The sequence below is a fragment of the Triturus cristatus genome, chromosome 12, assembly GCF_964204655.1.
Source record: "Triturus cristatus chromosome 12, aTriCri1.1, whole genome shotgun sequence".
Classification (NCBI taxonomy): Eukaryota; Metazoa; Chordata; class Amphibia; order Caudata; family Salamandridae; genus Triturus; species Triturus cristatus.
In genome coordinates, this window is record NC_140595.1 from 27,064,574 (window position 1) to 27,090,903 (window position 26,330).

At 42.5% G+C, this 26,330-nt stretch overlaps 1 protein-coding gene across 1 annotated transcript in view; it reads left to right on the top strand.

The window, feature by feature from the left end:
- The window catches only part of LOC146772276 (uncharacterized), a 133,491-nt gene that overhangs the window by 79,364 nt on the left and 27,797 nt on the right, over positions 1-26,330 (top strand). The window contains exons 5-8 of the mRNA XM_085639888.1: positions 3,870-4,357; positions 8,101-8,212; positions 12,659-14,118; positions 19,371-19,426. Of these exons, the coding sequence (XP_085496014.1) occupies positions 3,870-4,357; positions 8,101-8,212; positions 12,659-14,118; positions 19,371-19,426 (2,116 nt within the window). The remainder of the gene's footprint in view (positions 1-3,869; positions 4,358-8,100; positions 8,213-12,658; positions 14,119-19,370; positions 19,427-26,330) is intronic.

A 26,330-nucleotide genomic window follows, 5' to 3' on the forward strand; every position in this document is an offset into this window, starting at 1 on the left:
CTGCTCGCCCATACTACCACAAATAGAGAGTATGGTGCTATCTACTTTTACCACTGCCTACCTCTGGGGTTCCACTGGACTTTGTGCACACTATACCTCATTTTGGTATAGTATATACATTGCCAGCTTCCTACATTATCCATTTGCGATATGCAGTAGATCAAAGTCCTGTTTTCTTCGGCAGAGCATATGGACTGCCCAACTTAGTGAGGAGTGTTTTTTAGAGAGGTGAGAATGAAAAGCAGTACTGTACCTCTTGTTTATGGGCTGTTTAACCAGGTGCCTTGGTCATGTTTTCCTTTATTCTTTTGAGCTGCCTGGAGATTGATGGTTCCAGTTACTGATAACCTATCTCCTAAGGACACTACTCTGTCCACTTAAGTGCTGTTTTTTTCTCACGTCCCAATCTTCCCGAGCCACCTGCAGTAAGATCTGTAGTGGGCGACTGAAAGGGTATTTGAAGGGGCTGAAACCAGCAGAGGATTGAGGCGGTCCTTGGAAAGCTAAAAAGGATGGGGGGTAGCTCTTTATCCTACTCTTTGGCCTCTGAATCTGTGGCCTTAGCATTTGCTTGATGGTCCGTTTACATCTTTCCACTAGCCCATTTATTTTGGGGATGGTATATGGTGGTTCTAATGTGTTAAATCTGGAAAGTCACCTGTTCGATCTTTGGTAAGTGTAGTTTGTGCTCTGATGAGTGATCATTTCTGATAGATCAATACTGACAAAGAAATAGAATGATGGGATCACATATATGATATGCACTCGTTCCCCAGAGTGAAAAAGCTTCCAGACATTTGGTAGTATATTTGACTATGACCAGCAGCTGTCACTGACCCCTGCACCAATAGTCCCACCTATATCATTTCTAAGGAATGGAATCTGGATAATGGGAAGGGATTGTGTATGAGCTCAGACTACACAGGCTTTGTTCTTCAGTTGGCATGTGGAGCATCATTTACAGGAATTAGTTTGTTCCACATAAATTACTGACTAGAATAAGATACTGTGTTTTCTCCACCCCTTAATGACCCCAGGCCAAATATCCTTAGGATTGTTCCAAGAACCTGCAACACAGAACACCAAATTTGTCAAAGGCTGACTGCAAGGTCAGTGGCACGAGTAAGCATTTGCAGCCTCTACAAAACCTAATCTGAGAGCCTGAAGCGTCCTGTCTTGGTATGTGTTTGTGCTCCTGTAAGTGTGGCTGATGAAGAACAACCCTTTACCCTATTCAAAAGATAGGCCAGAAAAGGAAGGCCCAAGTGATGAGGTGGCTTGGTTAAGTGAGTAATGAGGTTGCTGTGTTAAAAATGTTTTGTTAAAATAAAGATTTCCCTAAGTTGTACGTTGCCATACTCGCTCAGCGACTGAAACCCTATCTATCCCTGCTGGTGTACCCTGACCAATGTGGCTTTATGCCCTTGTGCGGGACCAGACACTGTCTTCGGAGGCTACAGCTGGCTCTGGCCCACCGGCACCTTCTTACTCCCTACCTAGCCCTCCTTTTTATAGACTTTGAAAAAGCCTTTGACTCGGTGGACTGAGCATACCTAATGGACGTGCTGGTCGAGATGGGGTTTGGGCCCCACTTTAGGGCTCTGGTCCGCGTTCTTTACGCCCACCCACGAGCACACGTGTTGGTTAATGGGGTGATATCCGAGGCCTTCCCTATTGCCAGGGGGACAAGGCAGGGCTGCCCTCTATCGCCCCTGCTCTTCGCTTTGGTGATGGAGCCTCTGGCCTCCTCGGTGCGGGCCGACGACTGCGGCTGGGAATGGCCCAAAACAGAAGCGGACAAGATAGCCCTGTACGCCGACGATGTCCTGGTCTTTCTGGCTGAGCCTGCGGTCTCCAGGCCGCGGTGCCTTCGGATCTTGCAGTCCTTTCAGCGAGCATCTGGTCTCCGGCTGAACCCCGGGAAGTTGGTACTGGTCCCACTACACTTATCCAGGGAATGCTACGATTGGTAATCCACCATTCCGCTTCGACGCCAATCGGTCAAATACCTGGGGATTTGGGTCACCCTTCTTCCCGAGCTGGGTTGGTCTCTCAATGTAGCTCCATTGGTAAACAGGGCTAAGGAGGATCTCCAAAAATGAAAGACCCTTCCCCTGAATCCCCTGGGGAGGGTCGCCCTGTTCAAAATGATGATCCTCCCCAGATTCCTCTACATTCTTCAAAATACCCCTTTCTGCTTCCCCAGAACTTGGTTCAGGGAGCTGGATAGCCTCGCTACTAAATTCCTTTGGAGTGGGGGGCGAGCGCGTTTGGCCCTGACCACCTGCCGGATCCCGTCCTTTGATGGGGGTATGGGGATGACACATCAGTATCTCTACTTTTTGGCAGAGCGCCTTCTAGTCATCCATGATTGGTTTAATGGGGGCTTGGCAGACCCAGCATATCGGCTCGAGGTGAGTATGTTGGGCCTCCAAAAAATTAAATCCATGATGTATGGGGGAACCGTTCCGTCTCAGTTGCCTGACGCGTTCCGTGTTCCTGGCCTGGCGGGCGGCCCTACGCCACACTCTGGCAGGGAACCTGGCTCCGCGAGGTTAGTGGGTTGCGGGGGTTTAACTCGTGGGACCTTATCGGGGTCTCGCAGCTTGGGGATGTCTGGGCCAACGGCCATCCGCATTCATTTCAGGAACTCCAGACCCGTTACTCCCTTCACCGATCCCAATTTTACAAATATCTGCAGCTGCGGCATGCCCTTCGCTCGCATCTTCCTGACGAGACCTGGCTTCCGGAGTACAGTCCTCCAGAGGCGCAAACCATGTTGGGTGACTCGGGCAGAGGGGGGCATCTCCCGCATTTACCGCGCTCTCATCAACAATACTCTCACCTCGTTGGACAGGTTGAGGGACCAATGGGTGGAGTGGGTGGGCCCTCTTGACGAGGCTGATTGGCGTGACGCCCTTATGGCCCCAAAGATTATCACAGAATCCGCCAAGCTTAGGTTGATCCAGCTTTACTATCTACATGCCGCCTACCTCACGCCCACATGCCTTCATCGCACGGGCTTGCGCCCAGATGCGTCCTGTGCTAGGTGTGGCTGTGATCCAGCTGATTTTTTCCCCATGATCTGGTCGTGCCCTCGCCTGGCGCGATTCATGGGATCCATTGAGGAGGAGCTCACGAAGGTTCTGGGCTGGACGGTTCCCCACGACCCACGTCATTTCTTACTGGGGATCACGGACGGGCTGGATGGGACCAGGAATGAAAAGATCTTCCTTAACACGGCCATGATTGTGGCCAAGCGCGACATCGCGGCGGCGTGGAAATGCCCCGAACCACCCGATCCGGGGAGATGGCGTGGGGGGGTGGACAGGTGCACGACCCAAGAAAAATCCCTGTATGTCGCAAGAGGATGCCCTAGGAAATACTGCAAGATGTGTGGGAAATGGTTGGGTACCATGGACTGATTACCACAATTTGTCTAAAGATTTGCGATGGTGTATGCCCGAACGAGCAGGGGACTGTGGGATGTCATGCTGCTGTGAATGTTCCTGACTCATTGTGTTCCGTGCTCAGCTAATCTTCTTTCTCTTTGTTTTGTACGTAATCTTTTTCAAAACAATAAAAACTTGTTTATCAAAAAAATCAAGATTTCCCAGATTTACTAAGGGAAATAATTCAAAAGTATGTGGTCTTTGGTGACAGATAGCCATACCTGAAACGGTTGTTACTCATAAGTCTATTTTCAGCTGAAGCAGGGATAACGTTTGATTACTGTTTGTATAATAAATATTAGAATCAGTTTCTCTCTGTCATTCGCCACAGAAAACATCGTCTTAGTATCTTAGATAAATCTGTAGATCACTCTGTAAGCCTCCATATCATTTATCATCTCATGTTTTTTTTTGTAGGTTTATGTTTGATGAGAGTACATATGAGTATAAATATTATAGATTAAAACTTTTGGAAATGCAAAAGTTAAAACAAACCACGAGGGATTCAGAAGTTCAAGCTGATGCATACCAGAGGTCTCCTGAAGATCTCGCAAATGAGTCGGTCAGAGCCATGATACTGGCAAGGAAAATTGCAGCAGCAAAGAAAAGATTTCGTAAAGTCATCCCAGTTCGCAAGAAGAAAAAAGTTAGATTCACCAAAGGGACGCAAACAGATTCTGAAAAATCTCCTGTTCAGATTTCTCTTCCCAAGACAACCTCTGTTGTGACGGAGTTGGAGCTTCCACAATGTGTGATATCACAACAGACTCCGTCTTCTGACCCTCTGGCCAATTCTAAGGTACCTTGCACTTCCAAGAGCCCAGAAAAGACAGAGAATCCCAAGTCATTTGCTTCTCAAAACATTGTGGAATCCAAGCTTTCGTGTCCGTTACGAACATCAGAACGTAAGTGTTTTGTATTTGCTGTGCATCATTTCAAAATAAATGGGTTTCCTGAATAAGTTTCAGAGTAACAAAATTGTTTGCATGCCAGCCTCAAGTAGCACTTGATGTCTCACAATGGCGAAGTAAAAAATCTCATTGTGGTTTTCCAGTGTTGTGGTTAGCGGCCTGATCTGGCAAGCTCTCTTTTTGTACTTCACCTTAATCTGCTTCACAGTTTTATTAAATGTAACATCAGGTTAGGAAAATGTACGGAGATGTCAGATGCATTATTGGTAGTGATGTACAGTAGAAAAAGAACATTTTATATTTTCTGGTTTTATTCTTAAACAAAAAAAAAGTATTTTAAATAATGCAGAGTAGCTTAAGTCTTGGGCATGACATCAAGATGGCAATGGAAGTGCCCCTCCAAACAATAATGTAGGTTGAGGCCAGACATTTAAGAAAGGTGTATTTATACTTGGGTCATGTAGAGCGCTCTATCAGCTTTAGTAGGGTATCATGCCTCTGAATATGGATAGATATATCAAAATTGCAGAGGGCTGATAAATTTAGGGAAATAACTACGTTTTCCGCAACTTTCTGAACTTCAGTAACCCTGATTCAGGACAGAGGTACAGAGGCCGCTTATTCCACCTTTCTGCATCTGCAAACAAAAAGGCTCTGTCACCCATAAATGTTAGGTGACATTTTTGGGTCATAAGAAGATAAAGATTCACAGATTTTAATGCATGAGAAGGAAGGTACAACTTAACGAGATGTAGAAGTGGTGAAATATTGGGACAATAAATCTCTGTGTGAATCAAACAATTGGATTTAAAAAGAATGCCCAGAGAAGAGGCTAAAATAGGGGTGATATGATTCCTGCAGGTGATGCAACATGCCTACCTGGATGCTTAATTCTAAATCGGCTGTAATTTATGGTCCAGAAAGGAGGGAAGACCCAGGCAGATGTGAGGAAATTAAAGCATTAAAAATTGAAATCTTGTCAGCCAGGCCAAATATATAAAGAACACAATTCCGAGTATGCAGGTGAAAAAGGCAAGAATTCACCACAAATGAGACCTGGTGTGCTAGAGTTAGTACTGAACCATTTTTTATTCCCAAATCCTTCTCCGCTTTCACAGGAGGGAACTAGACATGATGAAGGCCAGAATGAAAGTTCAGAGTCTCTGGGAATTTAGGTGAACACAAAATCTCTCTCTTGTATCTATTCAGTTTGAGAATTTCCTCTGTTCGAGCACTGCACAATAAAGAGGCAGCTGCACCTGGAAGAACCCGGGCAGTCAAGATGTGCATATAAGATTGATAACAAGGCAGAATTAGTGTTTGTACTGATAATTAGACTCCCTGGAGTACAGGCACATGTCTGCTTTTTGCCATTTATATAGTTCAGATTTCAGGGTCAGGCATTTTAAACATTTGCTCTTCTGCAGAACTGGATGAAACTCATACATTGGTTGCAGTGTACCAAATTTGGATTACAACGCATTCTAATTCAAAACATTGCATGGGGATCCCTTATAAAAGAATAAACGTATCAGGATGTTTCCCCATGCTAATGCTTCCTGACTAGTTGTGTAGCTGCATTTTTACCTTGCGCAATCCCATTTAATTCCAATTTGTCATGTTTTAGTGGGTTTGATAACTAGCACCACTCTATTGTAGCATTTGAGACTAAAAGAGTCAAATTGTGCCCATAACCTAAAGCAGTAACTAGAGTGAAAACGGTCACTTTAAGGATTCCAGACTTTGCTGTGTTCCTTCACGCCTTTGAACGACAATGTGTTTCTTCTACTTGAATAGCCAAGATCTCCAAACATAGCAGTTTTCTGCTGGGGATAATTTTGACTGAACTTTGAGATTTTTGTGGGTTTTCTTGTATTTTACTCAAGCTGTGTTTTTAAAAAACATTTTTTTAACATTTATTATATCATTTATGTGCAAGTTTTTTCCCCTATCCCTGATTAGTAAAGGTGCTTTCCTCCCTTTTATGTTATCTTAATCATTAATCATTATGCCAGATTTGTGCATCTCGTAGAGGCAACAAGTCAATGAAGCACAAATATATTTCTGTCATTTACCTTTTAAACTCAAAATCCTTTAAGAAGCTTAAAATAGTTTTGTATATTTCATGTAGGCAAGAGGGAGTGGATTTGTGCTTCAGGACTAAGAAAAGTAGAAAAATGGCATCTGGGTCTACCTCTTCTATTGGGGTATCCCTCTTCCTTCAGGCCTGGATGCATGAATTGTCCATTTCACATTAGCCTTACCTAGTCAAACACACCTCTGACCAGACTACTCATTGCCTTCAGTCCTGCTCAACTTGATGCTGATGGTTGAGCTCAGTCAGTTTATTATTTGTGCCTCTTTTACCTTGGAGGTCCAGAACACAATACAGAATGTTGTAATCCAAAAGGGAATCAACTGTTTATCTATCATCAGATCCTGCAGAGCATGTCTGAGGCCATTTCTTGGGCTCGTGGGATGGTCAGTGCTTACTCTGCAGTGTCCTTTTGCTGTACACTAATATCCCTGGGAGACCAGTACAATTGCACTCCAGTTGTGTGTATGTATTGGCATTTATGTTGCATAAACTTAAATGATGTTCTTTACATTACTTGGGGGTATGGAACACCATCTTGGGGATCGTGCACATCAAGTAGAGTTTACACAAATACAATTCACACATTAAATGTTTAGGCACAGTGAGATCAAGTGATTTGCTCAGAATTACATGACGTTAAGCAGAGCACTGAAGCCAGGTTTCAAACCTGGGTCCCCTGGTTTCAAAGTCTGCAGCTCAACCACTAGGCCATATCTCCTCCCATTTAGTTAACCAAGATAGTCGATTTGGGTACTCTCTCTAGTTAGTGAGAACAAGCAGTCAAGACTTCCTCTAGGAGGTGGTAGGCTGAGCAACTCTGATACAGTATATGACAATAAATAACACTTCATTGTCAATTCAGGCTACAATCTTAAGAAAGAGAAAATACTTCTATTTACAGGTAGGCAACAAGAGGAGTTAAAATCACATGCATGTGCCGATAAGAATATCCAGTTTGTATCTAACAAGATGAGTTTTAAGACTAAGAGATGGAGAACTGTAATAGTTCCTGATCCTTGGCATCAGTCTTTAGTAGAAAGCTGTGCAAGGCATTTCACTCTGCAGAGTAGTCTTGGGAAGTTGGTCTAATTTTCTCAAAAACTGGTTACATTCATGTCCTTAATTCACTGTGCATGGTCAGTTACAGCACAATTCATTGAAGCAACTAAACCACCGTCATTGTCGAAAGATGGCTCTCCAATGTCTCAGAACATGTTTGGGGCTGCCAAAATTTTGCAGGTTAACTGTATGATTAAGTGAGGTTTGTGTTAACGGAGCATCTATAACCCAGCCCGTTTACAAATCAGCAAAGAAACGTACAGAGGGAGGGCAGTAAAATGAAAAAAAAGGAATCCATATTTAATTTATGAATGTAAAATTTGAAAAGTGTTCATTTTTTAAATTTTTTATGGGTTGCCATTTTAATTGACGTCTCTTGCAGCCAGAGTCCTGGAATGGTTCAACTAATAGCTAAATATCAGGCTAAAGTGTTTCTCCCACCTGGTGGCCTGCATTGATATTGTCTTTGAGGCACAACCTCTTCACGTGACCTTTCAAGACTAATCATTAGGTAGATTGCATGTTTACTCCTTAACCTAGGACATGCTAATAGATAGAGGTGGTATTTCTTTGTTTGCAGTTGATGCTGAAACAAAAGAAACTGCTGACAATTTGGCCCGCTTTCTTGTTGAAATGGGACCTGAACTGGATGGTTTCAATTTGGACAATGTGGCTGGTAACCCAGAATTTTGGTATGTATTCTAAATAATTTGTTGCGTTTAAAATAATCCCTTATGCTTAGTTCATGTATTATTCGTTTACCTTATGCCTTGTACTTCTTTTAACCATTCTGCTGCTTGGTGCTTCTTTTTGCAGCTCCTGGAGTTTGGTCCGTGTCTTAGACCCTTGATTTGAAGAGTTGCTGTGTTCACGAAAGGCAGCTTGCCTGTTTAGTCCAGTAAATTCCTGCATTCTCTGCTCACTTGCACTGTTCGCAGCAGGGGGTTTTGTAAATGTATTTATTGGTATTTATTCATTAGAACAGTGTGCATGCCAATAATTATATTACGGCAGAGGGAAATTTGTGTCAAGTAAAACATAGTATATCAGAAACAAATGCAGCTTTATGGGCAGTTCAGGTTTCACCAACATCTAATAGGCGTATGATGGAAAAAAAAAGTATCTTCAAATTCATGTCATAATCCGGTTTTTACCTTACTTTATTGCAGATTGTGGCCATTCTCCTTTCTCCCGCTAATTCTCCTTGCTTTACTTTTTTTTGCACTCACCGATAATTGGGTCGGTGGGGAGCAACAAATGTGTAACAGTACTCCTTTTTGCTGGAAGTACACACAAACTTACAAATCTAAATCATAGTTTCTTTCTGTTTAGGTTTGGATATAGTCCAAGATTGCTGTTCCCGAGGGATACTTTTTCCTATTCCCCTTGGTGTTTCTGGTTTTAATCATAGTTGCCTCCCAGAACCCTTTTGCCTTAGTACAAAACCATATCATATGCAATTGATTCGTAAACTGTACGACACATGGGAGTCCCCTCTGCCTACTTGGGTGGTTGTGGGGGGAGTGGAGGGGGGTTGATTTGAATTTAGAGACAAAAAATTAAGTTGGTATCCTTATCTTGATTTATGGTAGTACAGAAAATCGAATCTAGAACGGATGACTCCTGGCCCCAATAGAAGCACCGGTAAACACCAAAAAAAGAGAGCATGCTCATCAATTCATCTTTTAGAAAATTAAACAATATTTTTGAAATACTGCAACCTTTGGATTAAAAGTTTGATTTTTGCATATTTTTGCTTGTTAACTAAAAAAAAAGTTGTGCATTTGATGTAGACTATCTTCAGCATTTTGTTTATTGTTTTGAGGTTCAAATGATATAATCTGCTGTGGTGGGGATCCACTCTTACAGTATTGATCAAGTGGGATTCAACAGAAGTCACAAGGTTAAGAACCACTCATAAAGAAGGTCCCTGTGAACTTTCAGCATCTGGGCCACACCTCCGGTCTATATGGGTAGTTCTTATGCATGATTACTCTTATGTGGCACACACTATAAATATATTTCTGTTGCCTAAGTTTGAATCTTACATTCATTAATTTCGCTTTATTCAACAGCGTAGTCATACAAGATTTGAATCCAACACTCCTTACGCTTTCTATGGTGTGAGCAATCACTCTGCTCCATTCTACATCAGTTAAAGGGTCTGACAATTCTCTGTCGTTGGTATCTAATATGGAGCTGGCTCACTTGACATCATCTCCTTGAGGCTCTATAAAGCAATGAAATATATTACCAACACTTCCTAATTGAATCTCTTCTGACCATATGCTGCCCTACATGGTAACCCGCTCCATTCTCTACCAGGTAACCCACTCCCTTCTCTCATAACCTCAGTTGCCAACCATGAAGAGTAGAAAAGGAATTGATGCAAGAATATCACAAATTTCTCTTTGATCTTTTTCAATGTTTAAAAGCTTATGTCGTTATGTCACAGTCATCAATCCTGTTAGCCACTACATGGGCATGCAACTATGGAATGGGGTAACCCATAGGACTTTATGCATGACCCAGATTTATACATATGTGCTATTAAGTATGAATTCCTGTAGTCCCTACCATTATAAGATGTAAATACGTAACTAATATGAGTTCGCATGGCATCTGGAAAGTGATATTTTCTCTTGATTAGGGGGTTCGTCATGCCAAAAAGATGTTGCATCTGGGATGTCACATAGTTCATTCTAAATCCAGGAAGTCCTCCACTTTTCTCATTAGGTACCTTCATTATATCTGTGTTCTCTTGTCCTCTTCTCCACCCAGATCAGCGAAACAAGTAATCTGCTCCATTTCATAGGGGCAACTAGAAAGTAATTGACTTTCTGACCCCCTTCAACACACTGCAAACGTTCCATTAACGTGTGTCTGCATTGTTGAGGGCAATTATAATCTTGAAAGTGTTAAGCCTTCTGTCTACCAGGTGAGTCCCTAGTCTGGGAGATCCCCACTGTTCCGTGGAGGAATTCCGGAAACACTCAATTTATAGCTTTCTGGGCACATCAAAGATTCCCCCTTCTTTTGGACCTATAATATGGGTTGGTGAGGGTTCTAATCTTTGAGAGCCATGACCGCATCCTCACAGATTGTTGCCCCTTGCAGTAAAACCACTGTGTGAACAAGATGTGTGCCACTATCAAACACAGCTATTAGCTCACCCCATTTACGTTTTAAATTAATCACGTCTGCTTCAAGAGTTGTGTTGTACCATGCCCCCCACCTACTTGATTTAGTCCCTGATGTGCAAAATATTGCACTATAGCTGCTGTCCGACTCCATATGCCCCACTGATTCACACACTCTGTAGTACTAGTTCCATTACCTCCTGTTCTTCAGTCCAAGATGATGCATTACCCCTGTTAATGTCAAAATACCCTTGCATCTCTTAAAGGACTGTGCCGTGAAAGCCTGTGTCCTGCAGTGCCTCTTTCCGAAGCTGCCGGATTTGAGTCCTATGGAGAATTCTTATCCATTTGTATCTCAGGACTACAGTGGAGTGGCCAGACACAGTACTTCCCAGATATTCCGTCCCTACCCTTACCTTTAAATAATTTGTAAACCAACGCCAGCAAGCAATTTAGCAATCACCCCAATGCGGTCAGAACCTCTCACTTCTCTTGCCCCACAACACCTACATACTACCCTGTTAATGATGCTCATGCAATGCACGGGTGTCTATGTGACATCCCAATGCTCGCAAACCATCACTGGTTGTACCTGCAAATAGTTTTTGGCATTCTTTTGTTAAACATAACCAAAATAATTATTTAACCCTTTTTCAAAATCTTTCTGTAAAAATGTAATACAATATTTTTTCCCCAACAAATTTACTTCTCACTTACCTAACTTTCTTTTACACTTTTGACCTTATTCAAACTATGAATCGATACACTTTTTGGGTGCTTGCTCCACATTTCACCTCAGCTATTTCTTTGGAAACGCCTGCCGTTTTGACCTAGGTTCATAGGATAAAGCTCTACTATTCAGCCTGAAGCCTGCTTTAAAAGTGCTTTCCGATTACATTGCAGTGGTAGCTGCAATTAGATGAAACTAAAGATCTAAAGTTCCAAATGAATTGTTTCTGACTTGTCCTTGGGCTCCGGTTCTTAAACAAGCTGTAGCTCACTGCATAGTCTCTTGCATAGGATTGTGTACGGTAATCATTTGATTACAGAGATACCCAGAACGTATTCTGTTTGAACAATTTCTGCTGGTACAGCTTTGTTCAGCAGTACTCCTGTCTTAGATTTCTTTTGCTGTCACAATGTGATCAAAGCACATATTTTAAAAGCAATACTATCTGCTTTTTGACACTCCAACAGGTTCTAAAAAGGTGCAGACTTCCCTAAGCAGTGTTTTCTCTAAGCTTATTGAAGTTCTCCTTTTTTGAGAGAAACAACTCGTAATTTGTAGTTCTCCGGAAGTTGTAATTTCACAAAAATGTAATGACCTTCCCTGATTTCCTTGGGTTAGCATAGTCTGTGGCCTTTTCTCATGGTGCTTTAGAAAAAATGGGTGAACTGGCATGCCGCAGGGCATTAGGGCTGCTGTAGGAATTGGTCCTGAACCGGGCGATGCCTAATTTTCCTAGTTGACCTAGCGTACATTTTAGGTTGAAAAGATAACTACTGTTCAGTATTGTTGAGCTATATTTTATTTCTAAGTACATTTTGTAAGTTTTGCATGGATCCCTTGGGTTCAAGGAAGTCCTAAGAGTCATAAATGTAATGAAGATGGACATGATGAAAAACTATGGTGGGGGTAAAAAAATCTTCACCTACAGTCATGCACTCAAAAACATCATTACAGACAGCTTCTAGTCTCCCTGATGCCCTAAAACAACTAATAAATCCTGTTCTACCTCCATACTTAGTCCCATAGAACAGCGCTATAATAACACCAACCTAAATATCAGGAAAGACTCTATTGGCAAATCACCCACTTTTCGTAACTATTGTAAAGAATGGAAGCTGGCTGGCAAAGCAGTCCTACTTTAGCCTTGAACTCATCAATACATTGCAAGAACTAATGGCTTTGTCAATGCATAGTTTTCCTGATGCCGGATACATTGCGTATCTCTGAAGACTTGTCAAAGCTTATCTTTCTTTTTATTGTGTTTGTAGGTTTTTGAAACAAAAACAAAGTCAAGCTTATCAGTACTTTTGTAAGAAGCTCACTGAATTCCGCAAAGCCAGTGGTGTGGTCTACGATCCTCTCATCTCTTACAACCGCAGAGAAGAAGCCACTCAAGGCTCTAAATCAAAAGATTCACAAAGCTGCGATCCTAAACACCCTGCCACAAAACCTCCGGTTATTGAATCTTCTGACCATGGAAAAGCAGTCACTCCAGGCTCCGAATCAAAAAGTTCACAAGGTCACGATCATAATAAAAACTCTGCCACGAAGCCTCCGGCTATTGCTTCTTCTAAACATAGAGAATCGAACACTCAAGGCTCTAAATCGAAAGGCTCACAAAGCGGTGGTCACAACCCCCTTGCTACTAAGCTTCAGGTCACTGAAACTTCTGACCGTAGAGAAACAGTCACCCAAGGATCTGAATCAAAAGTTTCACAGAGCTGTCCGCCTAAACCTGCAGCTGAGAAGCCTCCAATCATTGAAATAGATGATTCTGATTGTGAAATCATTGAGCCTCAAATGTATGTGCCGAGGGCTTCTGTGCCTCAAGAGCTTGCAATCAAGGGCTGTGGATCCCAGGCCACCAAGTCGAAACAGCCAACCTTCCTGGATGAGCCTCTAGTCTCATATTGTTCTGAAGACGAAAACTCTGATTCTGAAGACCCGTCCCAGTCAAACCCTGAAAAAAGCCATGAGCTTTCAGTTGCTCCGACCCAAGATGGTGAACCCGGTCATCCTGTAGCCCAAGTGCGGAAGCCTTTGCCCATAGAGAGGAATCCACAGCCCGTACAAACCCAACATCTTCAGCCTCAGCGATACCTGAAGCCTCATACCCCGCTGCCACAAGGACCAGTGCCCTTACCTCGTCTATACTCCCTCCCCCAAGGACCAGTACCTCTTCCTCCTCCACCTTCCCTGCCTCCTCTGCCGCTGGAGCCTCCACCTCCTTTACCTAAGGAGCCAGAGCCAGAGGATACTCCTCCCCTATATACAACCTTTCATCACAGTCTGCCTCAGGATCTTCACCTGGATATAAAGCCTGTGCTCCTTCACCCCTCAAATTCAGAGGCCCATTCAGCCATCTGTCCAATTCCTAAACCTCTTCCAGAACAACATTTACCACAAGCTAAGGAGCTTGCAAGTTTTCAAGTGCCCTACATAAAGTCTGAAAAACTTGACCTTGAATGTGAATACTCTGGGCACCCCAGTGTGGGTGCCAGGCCTTGGTTTCAGTCCTCGGAAAGCCAAGGGCGTGAACTTGTTACTGAAGAGAAGCCGTCTCAATCTCTAGAGGGAGTAGTACTTAGGCCAGAAGAGAGCCGAGCTCCCAAAGAGGCGATGAAAAGTGCATCTCAAACACCATCCCCTCTCCACCGAAAAAGATGCGGACCTTCAAATGGAACCGCTCTATCGCCCAAGAAACTGTGTGCTGGAGAAGAACCCACAGGCAAGTATATGAGCTGCATTTTCAAAGCATGAACTTTTAAACTGTTATCTTCAAATGATGAATAATTTGTTTAAAACTGGTATGGCTATGTTTCTGTGATAGGGTCTTTAACGCGCTCCATAAATGCTACAATTACAATTAACCAGTTAAACTTGTCACAGGAATTTTCAATACCATGTGCTTGCAATTTAAGTTCCTACACGAGTTTGAGAATGGTCTGTGCTTCTTGAAACCACTGAAGACCATTGCATACTGAGCGTGAACAAAGGCAGGGTACACGCATTTATTACTTTATACTTTTGTTCTATTTTTTCCTTATTTTTAATTGCAATGGCCTTCAGTGTGTTTGAAGGTCACCTGTTGGTCAAAGAGGATCGCTCCCAGATTGTCCTGAAGAGATCTGTATTTTCTTTCATTTCAGGCTCTGGCTGCAAGGTTAGTGTCTTGCTTTTATCACGGAAATTGTTTTACTGGCTAGAGTCGTTTGCAACTTTGACTGAAGTGTACTGGGTTTCTGCTAACCAGACCCCAGTACCTGTGTTCTGTCCCTAATAATGTTCAATTGTTTCCCCCAATTGGCAAAACCTTTAGCACCCTCTGTAAGTCCCTAGTAAATGGTACCCCTGGTAACTAGCGCCTGAGGCACTAAAGAGGGCCCCTAAGGGCAGCAGCACGAATTATGCCACCCTAAGGGATCCCTCACCCAAGTACATGCAGGGCTGTTATTGCAGGCTGCGTGTCTTGGCGGAGACAAAAGTGAAAATACAACATGTCACACATCCTGGTGTGCCATGCCCCCTAACACTGCATGCACAATTTGTAAGTCACCCCTACAGCAGGCCTAACAGCCCTAAGGCAGGGTGCTGAATATTGCATGTGAGGGAATACCTGAATGAGCAGATATGCCCCTGTGCTGGTCAGTCCTATTACTGCCAGTACGGCCCACGCTGGGCTGAATATGTCCTTCACAGACCAGAAAAGGGCAATAAGAGCAAAAGCCCAATCACTAACCTTTGCATACAAACAGTTGCAAAAGAAGTTGAGCTGCCCCTCTTATAGTCACCTCCTGAAAGAAATGGCAGCACAACTATTACCTGCACTGGCTTACGGCCTAGAAATATGGCATGGTCAGGAATTTGATATCTTAAACAAGTTTCAGACCAAGGTGTACAAAGCAGTCTTTAACCTCCCAAAATCTGCATCACCAGCTCAGATCCGCATGGAATTTGGCCTCCAGAACCAAAAATACCAGAGAAAAATTACTTTTGTTGAACTTTGTTGGAAATTCCACTCTTCAGAACCTGGATCCCTGAACAATTTATGCTGGGCAGAAATAAAGGCCCAGTTCGATCAGAAAATATCCAACACACGGGACGAATATTTGAGATCAGCTCTGGTGGAATTAGAAATCCAAGAGTCATGGTAATGCAAGATGGAAAGGGTAGCATTTAACAGAGTGTGTAACGGTACTGCGAAGAAATTGTCAATTTTGGAAGACAATTATTTTTTTTTAGTAAAATGTCGTCACGCCTGGTCGGTAATAAATTCTTATTCACAATTTAAACCTCAAGCTTACTTAGCAGCACATTTCCGACTTGTGATAAAATAGAGGTTCATGCAGTACCGATTAGGAGAACATGACTCTAAAGACTTGTTACCAGCCTGGAAAGGCAAACATGAAGACGAAAATTGTCGCTTATGCGGTTACCATAAAGAATCCATATGCCACCTGATGTGTGTCTGCCCCATTGTAAATGATGCAAGAAGGACGTTATTAAAACCGATTTTTAATGAACTTAACATTCGAACTTGCAGGCAGGCCGTAACCTGCTGGATGGGGTTCATCAAACATTTTAATCTGCAGAGGGGTAAAGTTACTCACATTGATTCGGTACCCACCTTCGAAAAGCGGACACTAAGTGAACAAGGTAACAAAAGTGACTGTAAATTTGCACTAATATGGTGTTCTTTTTTAACTTTTGTAATTGGTAGATTTTAGACATTTTTTATCTTGTGCTTTATGGTTGTGAAAGACCAAATAAAGGTTTTTTTCTTTTTTTTTTTTAACTATATTACTGCCAGTACAAGTGACCAGAGAAGCCATTTTAAACAAGTGATGGACACTGGTGAAAACAAGTTCCCCAGCTACATGATGGCTTCACTGAAAATAGGAATGTTTTGTATCAAATATCTCGCATTGGTAAACCTACACTGATACCAGTGTTGGAATTACCAATAAATGGAGACTGGCGGGGGGGCTCGAAGCCACACTGCTTGCAGGTAGGTAAATCAGTTGAAGGGGCCATGCTTTGAGGGTGAGATCAAGCATGGGGGGGGGCACAAAGCTGCACTAAACCTACACCACCAGCGGCACAGGGGTAGCCGGTCGCAGGGTGCAAATTCAGCATTGGGCATCCAATGCTCTTCAATGGGGAGCTTTCTTCCAGCAAACAGGCGGCAGGCATCACACCAGAGTAGCAATAGGAGACCAGTGACAGCAGAGGTGAGTAGAGATGTAGGAGGCCATAGGGGCACCGTTGTTTCAGCTCACAGGGGCTTCGGGTGAGGGGATGCCTTTAGACATTGGGTTCTTCTTACAGGGAGCCGGTCTCAGTCAGGGAGAGCCTCTGGATTCAGGCTACAGGTGTTGTTGTGGAGTCCAGGAGGGGTCAGCCAACGCTGGACTTGAAGTCAGGATCGCTGGGGAACCTGTTGTGGGTCGATGGTCCACCTGGATGCGGGCCAAAGGCATCAGGTGCAGAATGGGCAGGACTCGTGGATCCAGAGGGCATCGGCGTCCTTTGTGTTGTTTCTTGGGGACAAAACCGCTGTCCTCAGGAGTTTTGGTCTTTGTCAGAGTTCAGGCAGGTTTCTGGGAGTCCATTGCTGCAGGATGGGCATTGTCTTCTCCCAGGGTCTTTGAAGCTGGAGACAGGCCTGTACGGCTGAGGCCAAGTCACTAATCGTCTACAGGCTTTGCTGCACGGTATCGTCTTCGTTCTTCTTAGGTCGCAGGTATCTATTTTTTATTTTGAGGGAGCCTCCTAAATACTAGATTTAGGAGTATTTTATGGGAGTAGCAGGTAGGGCCAATGGGCACCTCACCTGGGGTGACTGCACCCTCTATTATGCCACTCCTTTGGGAGGAGGGCACAATCCTATCTCTGATTGTAAGAGTCCCCTCATTTTTAAGATGGAGGAGACTGAAACTGTGCTTAACTTCGCCTCCTCCACCTGAGTGGTGCAGTTGGCACCATTCTAGTCTTTTTAGGTCTCGGCTAGCGAAGGCTGCGCTTGCGCAGTCTTGCTCGCGAGATTTAATGTTTTCAGTGGTGGCGCTTTAACCCGCCCCTCTTCTTCCCTTTTCTCCATTGGCTGGCCTCTTAAATGCTGGTCAGCCATTGGAGAAGAGCTTTGTCTCTCCAAAGAAGCCCCGTCTTTTTCCGATTCGGGGGTGTGTTTTTTCACTTCTTTCGCTTCTTTGAAGCCCCGCCCCTTTCCGCCCCTTTTACACGTGGTGGGCGTGGTTTTTTTTGTTTTTTTTTTGCGTCGGAAGATTCGTCTATTTTGTGCGCGGTCGGAGCGGACGTGGGGTCGCCTCTTCGGCTTCTGCTGTGCCCTTTAATTCACATGAGGAAACATACTCGCGCATTCGTTTTTAGTTCATAAACCTATAATGTAATTTTTTTCTTTTCCTGTTTTGAGACACCACGGAGGGTGTTGCAACAGGCTGCAGGGCTTTGCACAACAGAAGCATATTTAAAAAAAAAAAACATTGCACGGATACTGGGTGTTGAGGCACACACGTTCGGGAAATCACGAGGCGCATCTAGAAACCGTGTGACGAAGATCTAGAAACCGTGTGACGAAGGAACTGTAGTTTACCAGGCCCTGGGTACCCAGAGTACTACTTACTATGGACTTACAGGGGGGCAGAAGTACCTATTGTGGATATGTTTGTAGGGAAAAAGCACTGGCACATGGGGCCTGGTTGGCAGGGACCCTGTGCACTACAATCGAAACCACGTCAAATACCAAGCAAAAAGTGGGGGCTAACCATGTCAAAAGAGGCACTTTCTCACAGACTAACCAACACACGAGCTTGGGACTTTGAATATCAAGGCTTTGTTGACAGGTTTTCTGCCTAGGTAGATTTTGGTAGTTTCAGTCTAAACTACGGTAGTAGATCTGTTATACTTTTCCATGTGTTTGCTTTCTGTCTTGGTCAGTGTTGCCCAAGAAGACTTTTGGGATAACTCTTCCAGGCAGTTGCTGCACTGCCTTGCGTCTCTGTGTTAGCTTAGTGCAAGAGTCTGCTCTTTGAATCCAGGTGGGCCATACACCGGCAGGCAGCTCTTTTGTGTATTTCTACAACCTTTGTTTCCACTATTATGTAGTGGGTCAATCGTTTGCCATTTGTTGATGATTGTGGAACCAGCAATATAGCTTGAATATAGGGAATGAAAATGTGTGACATTTGACTTTAGTTGCTTATCTAGATCATCATGATGCACATAGAGACTATTAGACTCTGCCTCGGTTTGATTTGGTCTGATGTTTGTCACCTAATAAAGACAGTCATTTTCGCAATTAAAATTCTTTGGATGTATTGTAAAAAGAATTCTATTGGCAAAATGGAGTACAGCTTTTAGTTTGATACCAAGTAAAGCCTATCATGTTGGGGGAAGTAGTGCCGTCGTTTTACATTATATTTGTGGGAAACAGTGCATCGTGAGCCTGCCTGCAAGGGCACCAGAGGCAGGCGAGCAGTTCATTCCAGCTTTCCACAGCGACATGAGGTCGAGTTCTTCAAGTTGAAGGACAATAAGCAAAATGATGTTAAATGTAGTTTGTAACATTCCACTGCTTCCCTAATACTTACACAATTTACAAAAAGGTTGATAATACGGCCTAAGTAAAGGATACAAAGAGATTCACAAAATGTCTTCAACGCTATCTGTGTAGGACGGCTAAACACAAAGAAGAATCTAGCATTTGCGCTTTTAATTCCCATGCCCATCTTCTAACAACATTTTGGACAATTACAGACTATATCTCAACTAAAAACTATTTCGGATCACCACCAATTGTCAATTCTGCGATGTACAAAACTCGCCTGGGTCTCTTTATTTGGGTGGATTTAATTACATTAGTGATAATCTGTTGTGCAGTGTCATTGAGCAAGAAAATGCTGCCACTTGTTATTTGGTTTAATTTTCATATTGCAACCTTGGTTTCTATTTTACTTTTAGCCCCAGACAACGTTGGAATTCAAAAGTCAAGAAATGGACAATCAATTGAAATAAAGGTGAGATGAGCAGAAGTTTCCTCTATGCTGGTATGCATTTTTTGGGTTCTATCTTGATTTATTGCAGTTGTACAATGTGAAATACATTTTGTCGTGACATAGAGTGTGTCCACAAGGAAAAGTACAGTACAAGTGAAGCAAATTTAAAAAAGAGGCCAATGTAATTCCTTCACCCTTGCGTCAGCATGCCTAGCGCCAAACAAAATGGTTTAGAGGGTCTTTGCGTAAATCTCTTCAAAGAATTAAAGGCCCATGTTTCAGCACAAATGTTATCCCACAGGTGAAAAGACTTGGGGACCACCAGGAGCATGGCATCACCACCTGAAGAGGTGGTGCGCTTGTATACCAGATACCCTGGTGCTACTTTAGCCAATAACTGGCAACCAGTGCAAATGTCTTAGACCTAATAACAATATGCTGGGTTTCGTCAGTTTAGAAATTAAATGTCGGGTGTCATTCTGCACACACTACTATTTTTAAATTGATACTCTAGCAGACCCACATACGGAGCGGTGGCAGCAAAGTTTATAAATCGTCTCAGCATGGTCAACTTGGAGGATTAAATGGTGCAACTTTCTTCAACACTGAAATTGAAAAAAGTTTCTTTAGACACTATGAAGAGTTTGCCATACCAAGAAGGTTTTCAGCTTTATACAAGGGATACTTTTCCCATATTTGTCAGAGGTAGACATGAGCAGGTCATCTTTGTCAATAAGCGATGAGGATCTATCACAAAAACGTAAGCACTTTTGGACTTATTTCTGTTTAGCTGCAATATATTGTGAGCCACAACTCCTGTGTGGGCAAACCCCTTGCTACAGTGGATAAATAGAGCACAGATGTTTCCATTTACTTCCGTCCATTCCTGGTTGAGGTGTTTTTCTTTTACTAGATTGGTTAAGCAGTGCATTGGATGCTTTATGTTGTTGTTGGTTGACAAACACACATAGTCTCCCTTTTTCGTTTCTGAAAAAATGTCATCTGGTGACTTGTATATCCTGTCCAGGAAGAGGCCACAGAACTACAATCTTATAGTCTAAGGTGGGGTGGCACCAAAAGAGACCATTGACTTAAACTGACAGATGCTGTTAAGACTGCTTCTTATTGGACGCAGTCACTGCGTCTGCAACATCTAATCATACCATAAGATGGTTGCCTGCCATTTTGTACCTCATTTTATACCAGTTGCTTGCACAGAGCTAGGCTGCTTGTAAGTATTTGAAGGGAATTTGGAAGTGAGTCCCAAAAATTGTTTGGTGCATGTTGTCCACTAGAATTGGCTTATGGGGCAAAACTAAGAGAGAGACCATTAGCCATTTACCCAGCACAAAACCCTTCTCTCAATATTTTCTATATTTGCACTTGAATTGGGTCAGATTCAAGTGATGAACCCCTCAAATCCTGATGCACACTTACTCCACGGAAATTCCCACTTATATTGCATCAATATTTCTCTACTGTTTTTAGCTGTTTCCTGTGTGGCATAAAAGTCAGTTGTTCGTCAGATATAGGTAAAACATTATTTATAAATTATCTCCGCATCAATTTGTCTTCCAGCTACCTATGTATTACATTAACATGTGTACACGGCGTAAGGTACATTTAGGTAGTAGGAAATACAGCTATCAAAATATAAATATACTGGTAATTTATTAATATTAATTACCATCTTGTGAACCTGTTGCAAGCATTGCAGTCTAATGAAGCAAAAAAGCATGTTTACCTGAGAAGAGGGATTGTTGATAACCACAACTTAATTGTCAATTAACATGAGCAGTTAATGTGTTCCTCTAGGTGTGACGTCAACAAAAAATAGTGCACATTCAACTACAGTTGGTTTTTATTTTCATAAGCCAAGAGATAGTTTCGAAAAGTAATGCTGTAGACCTGAACAAAAACTGTTTCAGTACATCAGGTTAAAAAGATGACGTCGCACAATATCAGTGAAAACCAGTTCAGCCATTGCTTTCATTGATGACAACCTGGTCATCTGTCCATAATGCTTAGAGCAGCATTACCTCACAGATTATCAGTGACAAAATGTCAGTTAAAGTGAGGCATAACATTAGAGAAATTGGTCTGCCCTCTCATCCTCTCAAGGAAAAATAAAAGACTGTGTTCAATTTAGACTCAAAAAGGCTCTTAGCAAGTAGTCCAGATTTTTCCTCTACGAATAGTTCAGGTGTTGACGCCATCAGGATCCTTTCACCCTCTTCTTTCCACTGTTCTCAGCCCTCACCTCCTCAGAAAGGATGCTCCTGCTATTCTTTTCTATTGTTTAAGAATCTAGATGAAGATTCCATAATGGAGAACACCGTTATTTGCCTGAAATATCAGTTCTTCATAGGTATTTCATTACATGTATATACAACTCACATTTGTTCCATCAGGGCCGCTAGTATGGGAGAAGGAGGTTTTGAGGCATTACTTCCTTCACCGGATTGTCAAAATGAACCAGGGACCAACTGATATGGTGATTAGGGGTCGGCAGAATGTTTAATTTCGCCTGTAGAATTGGCAGAATTTGGCGAAATGCGTATTTCTGGCCAATTATCGCCAATGGCCACGTGGCGGAATATTTTCTGTGAGGCTGTATAAATGCAAGCAAGATTTGTCCTCCCCTGGCACCATTTTCTAATGTGTGGTCGAGATCAGAGGATTGCTTCTCAAGTAGATTTACTGCTGCTGGGGTAGATTTTGTTTACCCCAGTATTGGAACGTTCATAGATTCTCATGCTTTGTATCATTCCCCGTCGTCGGAATGGGAGCCTCTGTATACAAAAATATATATATATATATCAATTACTCGCTTCACCCACGCCATCGAACTCACAGCGGGTGCCTCCGGACGGGGGGTGAGTCCGTCATTGTTGCACAACAACTACGATACGAATCTTCGGAGCACTCTCGGGAATTCAAGTAAGATTTATTAAATGTAAATGCATTTCGGCATCGGCCTTCATCAGTACAAATAAATCCATGTTTCAAACACAGCTTGGGGTTTCTTTTAAAAGCAACAGTGTCTTCCCTTATTGGTGCGGCTCATGTCAACTCTGATTGGTGACATTTTCTTTTCAGGGGTGTGTCTCTCAGGGAACCGGTGGCCTCAGTTTCCCACAATGCAGCAATACTTAATTCATTGTGTCCCAATCGGTATTCTTCGCAGCGCCACTCCTGTTCCCTTCCATCTCATCGCTGCTAAAGTTGCTCAGTAATTTTATCACTTGCCGTGTTAAATTTCCCTCGCCTGCTGCATGTGGACTTCACGGGAATAACGCAGGTAACACTCTTATGGCAGTTTACCTTGGATTTGCATAATCCACATCCTTTCGGTTTGGCGCTGTTCCTGCTTGCAGTGGTTCAGACGGCGAACATAAATCAATTACTCGCTTCACCCACGCCATCGAACTCACAGCGGGTGCCTCCGGACGGGGGGTGAGTCCGTCATTGTTGCACAACAACTACGATACGAATCTTCGGAGCACTCTCGGGAATTCAAGTAAGATTTATTAAATGTAAATGCATTTCGGCATCGGCCTTCATCAGTACAAATAAATCCATGTTTCAAACACAGCTTGGGGTTTCTTTTAAAAGCAACAGTGTCTTCCCTTATTGGTGCGGCTCATGTCAACTCTGATTGGTGACATTTTCTTTTCAGGGGTGTGTCTCTCAGGGAACCGGTGGCCTCAGTTTCCCACAATGCAGCAATACTTAATTCATTGTGTCCCAATCGGTATTTTTCGCAGCGCCACTCATATATATATATATATATATATATATATATATATATATATATATATATATATATATATATATATATATATATATATATATATATATATATATATATATATATATATATATATGAATGTAAATTCGTCTTTTGTGCTGCTGCCTCGATTCGACGAAAGAACGGACCCAAAACTTCGGTGCCAATCACTGAATCTTTATTTCATTAATTTCATACTCTGTATCAGTCCGCCATGACGCGTTTCAGCCCCCACTCGGGCCTTGATCACATGACACGTTGCGGTGGGGAATAGCAGAATTTAAAGGGGAAACGGCGCCGGAAACAATTATATCATAGACATCAAAAAGTTACTACATGGCAATGATTTCGATCTTACTGTTTAAATACATATAACTTCGTGCGCAATTGCGGATGATTTACATTTCATACTAGTATCTACAAATAAATAATTAAATAATTAAATGAAAATACTATGTACATATATACAATATAGAAAAATATTTTAGATAAAATTTCATATCAAAAATAAATTACTAGCATAAATACTATATACACCAGAATTTGTTTTTCTAATACATCCACTGCTACTGTTTAAATACCCTAGTAGCTAAAAGAAATTTATTTTGGTTGCGCACTGCGATAATTTGTGATCTCTTGCCACGATTGCGCCCCAGTGGGCCTTTGGTCTTAAATCTAGTTGCTTTCCTGGAATCCTCCTCCTAATTATACCCCCTAAGAAATCTGCTAACAATTCAAACAGATATTAAGTGTGTGAAACCTTATGTTTCATTTAATCACTAAAGGACAGGTGATTTCTACCCTATCCAATCATTTGTTCCCCACTTTACACTTAAATAGAGACTGCCAGTTAATGCCTCGACATTATCAGATTGGGAATTTTTTGTTACAATATTTTATGGTTTTTTCTGCATACTGTTATTAGTACGCCATTTTAAAAAAGATGTACCTCTAATTATTCACTATATTTACATTATGCTAATTTCATTGATTTCTCCTTTTCACCTACTGGAATTATCCCTCTATCTAGTATTCTCCATCTCCACCCGGGAATGGAAAAATAAAAGGGAAAAGTGAGAAACTAACAAAAAAACTCCTGTTAAAAAGATGTTGTAGCGAGCTTCCTATGGGTACACCCTGTGAACCCTTCCTGTGTCCCATCATACAGTACAAAGAAGAGAGAGATTTTCAAAAGTGGAAAATAAATAGTTGACAGACTGTAGATGTTGGCGATACATATATTGTATTTGTGAAGACTAGAGGCATGTAAAAAAGTCTTCACTAGAGTTGAGACCGTTTGGATTCTTCGTATCTAACTCTAAAATGTATCTAGTCTCAAGCAGTCTTAGCTTGGCCTCTCGGTTGCCACCTCGTTTTAATGGTAAAACTGTATCGATAACATAGTATTGAAGGAGGCTTGGGTTATTACTGTGCTTTCCTTCAAAATGCCTCGCCACGGGATAGGCCTGATCTTTATTAGAAATCGCCCTGATGTGCTGCAAAATCCTTTTGTGGACTGGTAGCTTAGTGCTGCCGACGTATTTAAGTCCACAGGGGCATTCCAAAACATAGATTGCAAATTCTGTTTTGCATGAAAGTCTTTTGCCAATCTCCGTGGGTGTAGTTTTGAAAGGACTTTGGAAATGTGTTTTGCTGCATCCAAATTTACATGCTTTGCAATTTACGCATTTCCTAAAGCCCTTCACCAGTGACAACCATGTACTTGGCAGGGCCGATTCCGGACTGCTGCTCACCAGACCATCCCTTAAGGAAAATGCTTTCCTAAAGGTTATGGCAGGTTTGGGGTTGATAGTGCTGCCAATGACTGGATCTCCCTGTATTAGATTCCAGTTGCGGCTGAAGATTCTCCTTAGTTCCTGATGTTGTCTATTGTAAGTGAGGATGATTCTCGATTGGAATGTGTGCGATTTGTCCCCCATTGTCTCATGTCTTGGTTTAGGTAGCAGTGCATTGGATCTGGGTATGGCTCGTGTTTTCTGGATGGCCTCCTTAATTAGTCTGAGGGGGTAACCTCTGGCTAGAAATCTCTGTTTACTAGCCTCCTGTGCACTTTGACAGTCAGAGTCAGAGCTGCAAATGCGCCTAATGCGAAGCATCTCCCCATAGGGGATGCTCCGAATAAGGTGTGAAGGGTGGTGGCTTGAGGCATGCAGAATGGTATTGCCTGCAGTCAGTTTTCTGAATAGTTTAGTGGAAAGTGAATTATTATTATTGGTAATTTCCACATCTAAGAAACAGACTGTTTTATCACTGATTGATGATGTAAATTCAAGGTTAAGCCGATTAACATTCAGTTTCTCCACATAATCCTTTGCGCTTTGCTCAGTTCCCCTCCAAACAAAAAATAAATCATCAATATACCTTAGATACAAAATAACATGCTCCATTGTGATGTCCATGTGTTCACCATAGAGGACCTGCTCCTCCCACAAGCCCATATGCAAACATGCATAGCTAGGAGAGAAGCAGGCCCCCATAGCGACACCCCTGATCTGTTGGTATATTTGGTTGTCAAACAGAAAGAAATTTTGTTCCAAACATGCAGAAATCATCATCTTGAGCATTTTGTTATGCGCTGCAAACGACATAGGCCTTAGATTCAAATAATGTTCTATTGCCTTGAGACCATCTCCATGTCTTATCGAGGTATATAGGGACTTCACGTCCATAGTCATCAAAAGCATATCTTCGCCCCAAGATACAGTCTCAATTTTACGTAGGAAATCTGAGGTGTCCTGTACATATGATGGCAGACTGCGGACCCACTCCTGTAGGAAAAAGTCTATATATTTAGAGGTGTTTTCCATAAGGCTATTAATTGCAGAAATTATCGGTCTCCCTGGTGGAGTCGTTGTGCTCTTGTGCACCTTTGGGATTAAGTAAAAAGTTGGAATAACAGGAAATTCCTTCTTCATGAATCGATATTCTGCCTCAGTAATTAGCCCCCCACTTTTCCATGCCAAAAGTTTCAAATAATGTTCTTGCCAGGATGACTTCACCACGTTAATATTGCTTTTACGGTAACACGCTATATCATCCAGTTGAGATTTTGCCTCATCCATATATAGTTGACGCGGCCATAGGACTATATTGCCCCCCTTGTCTGCCTGTCTC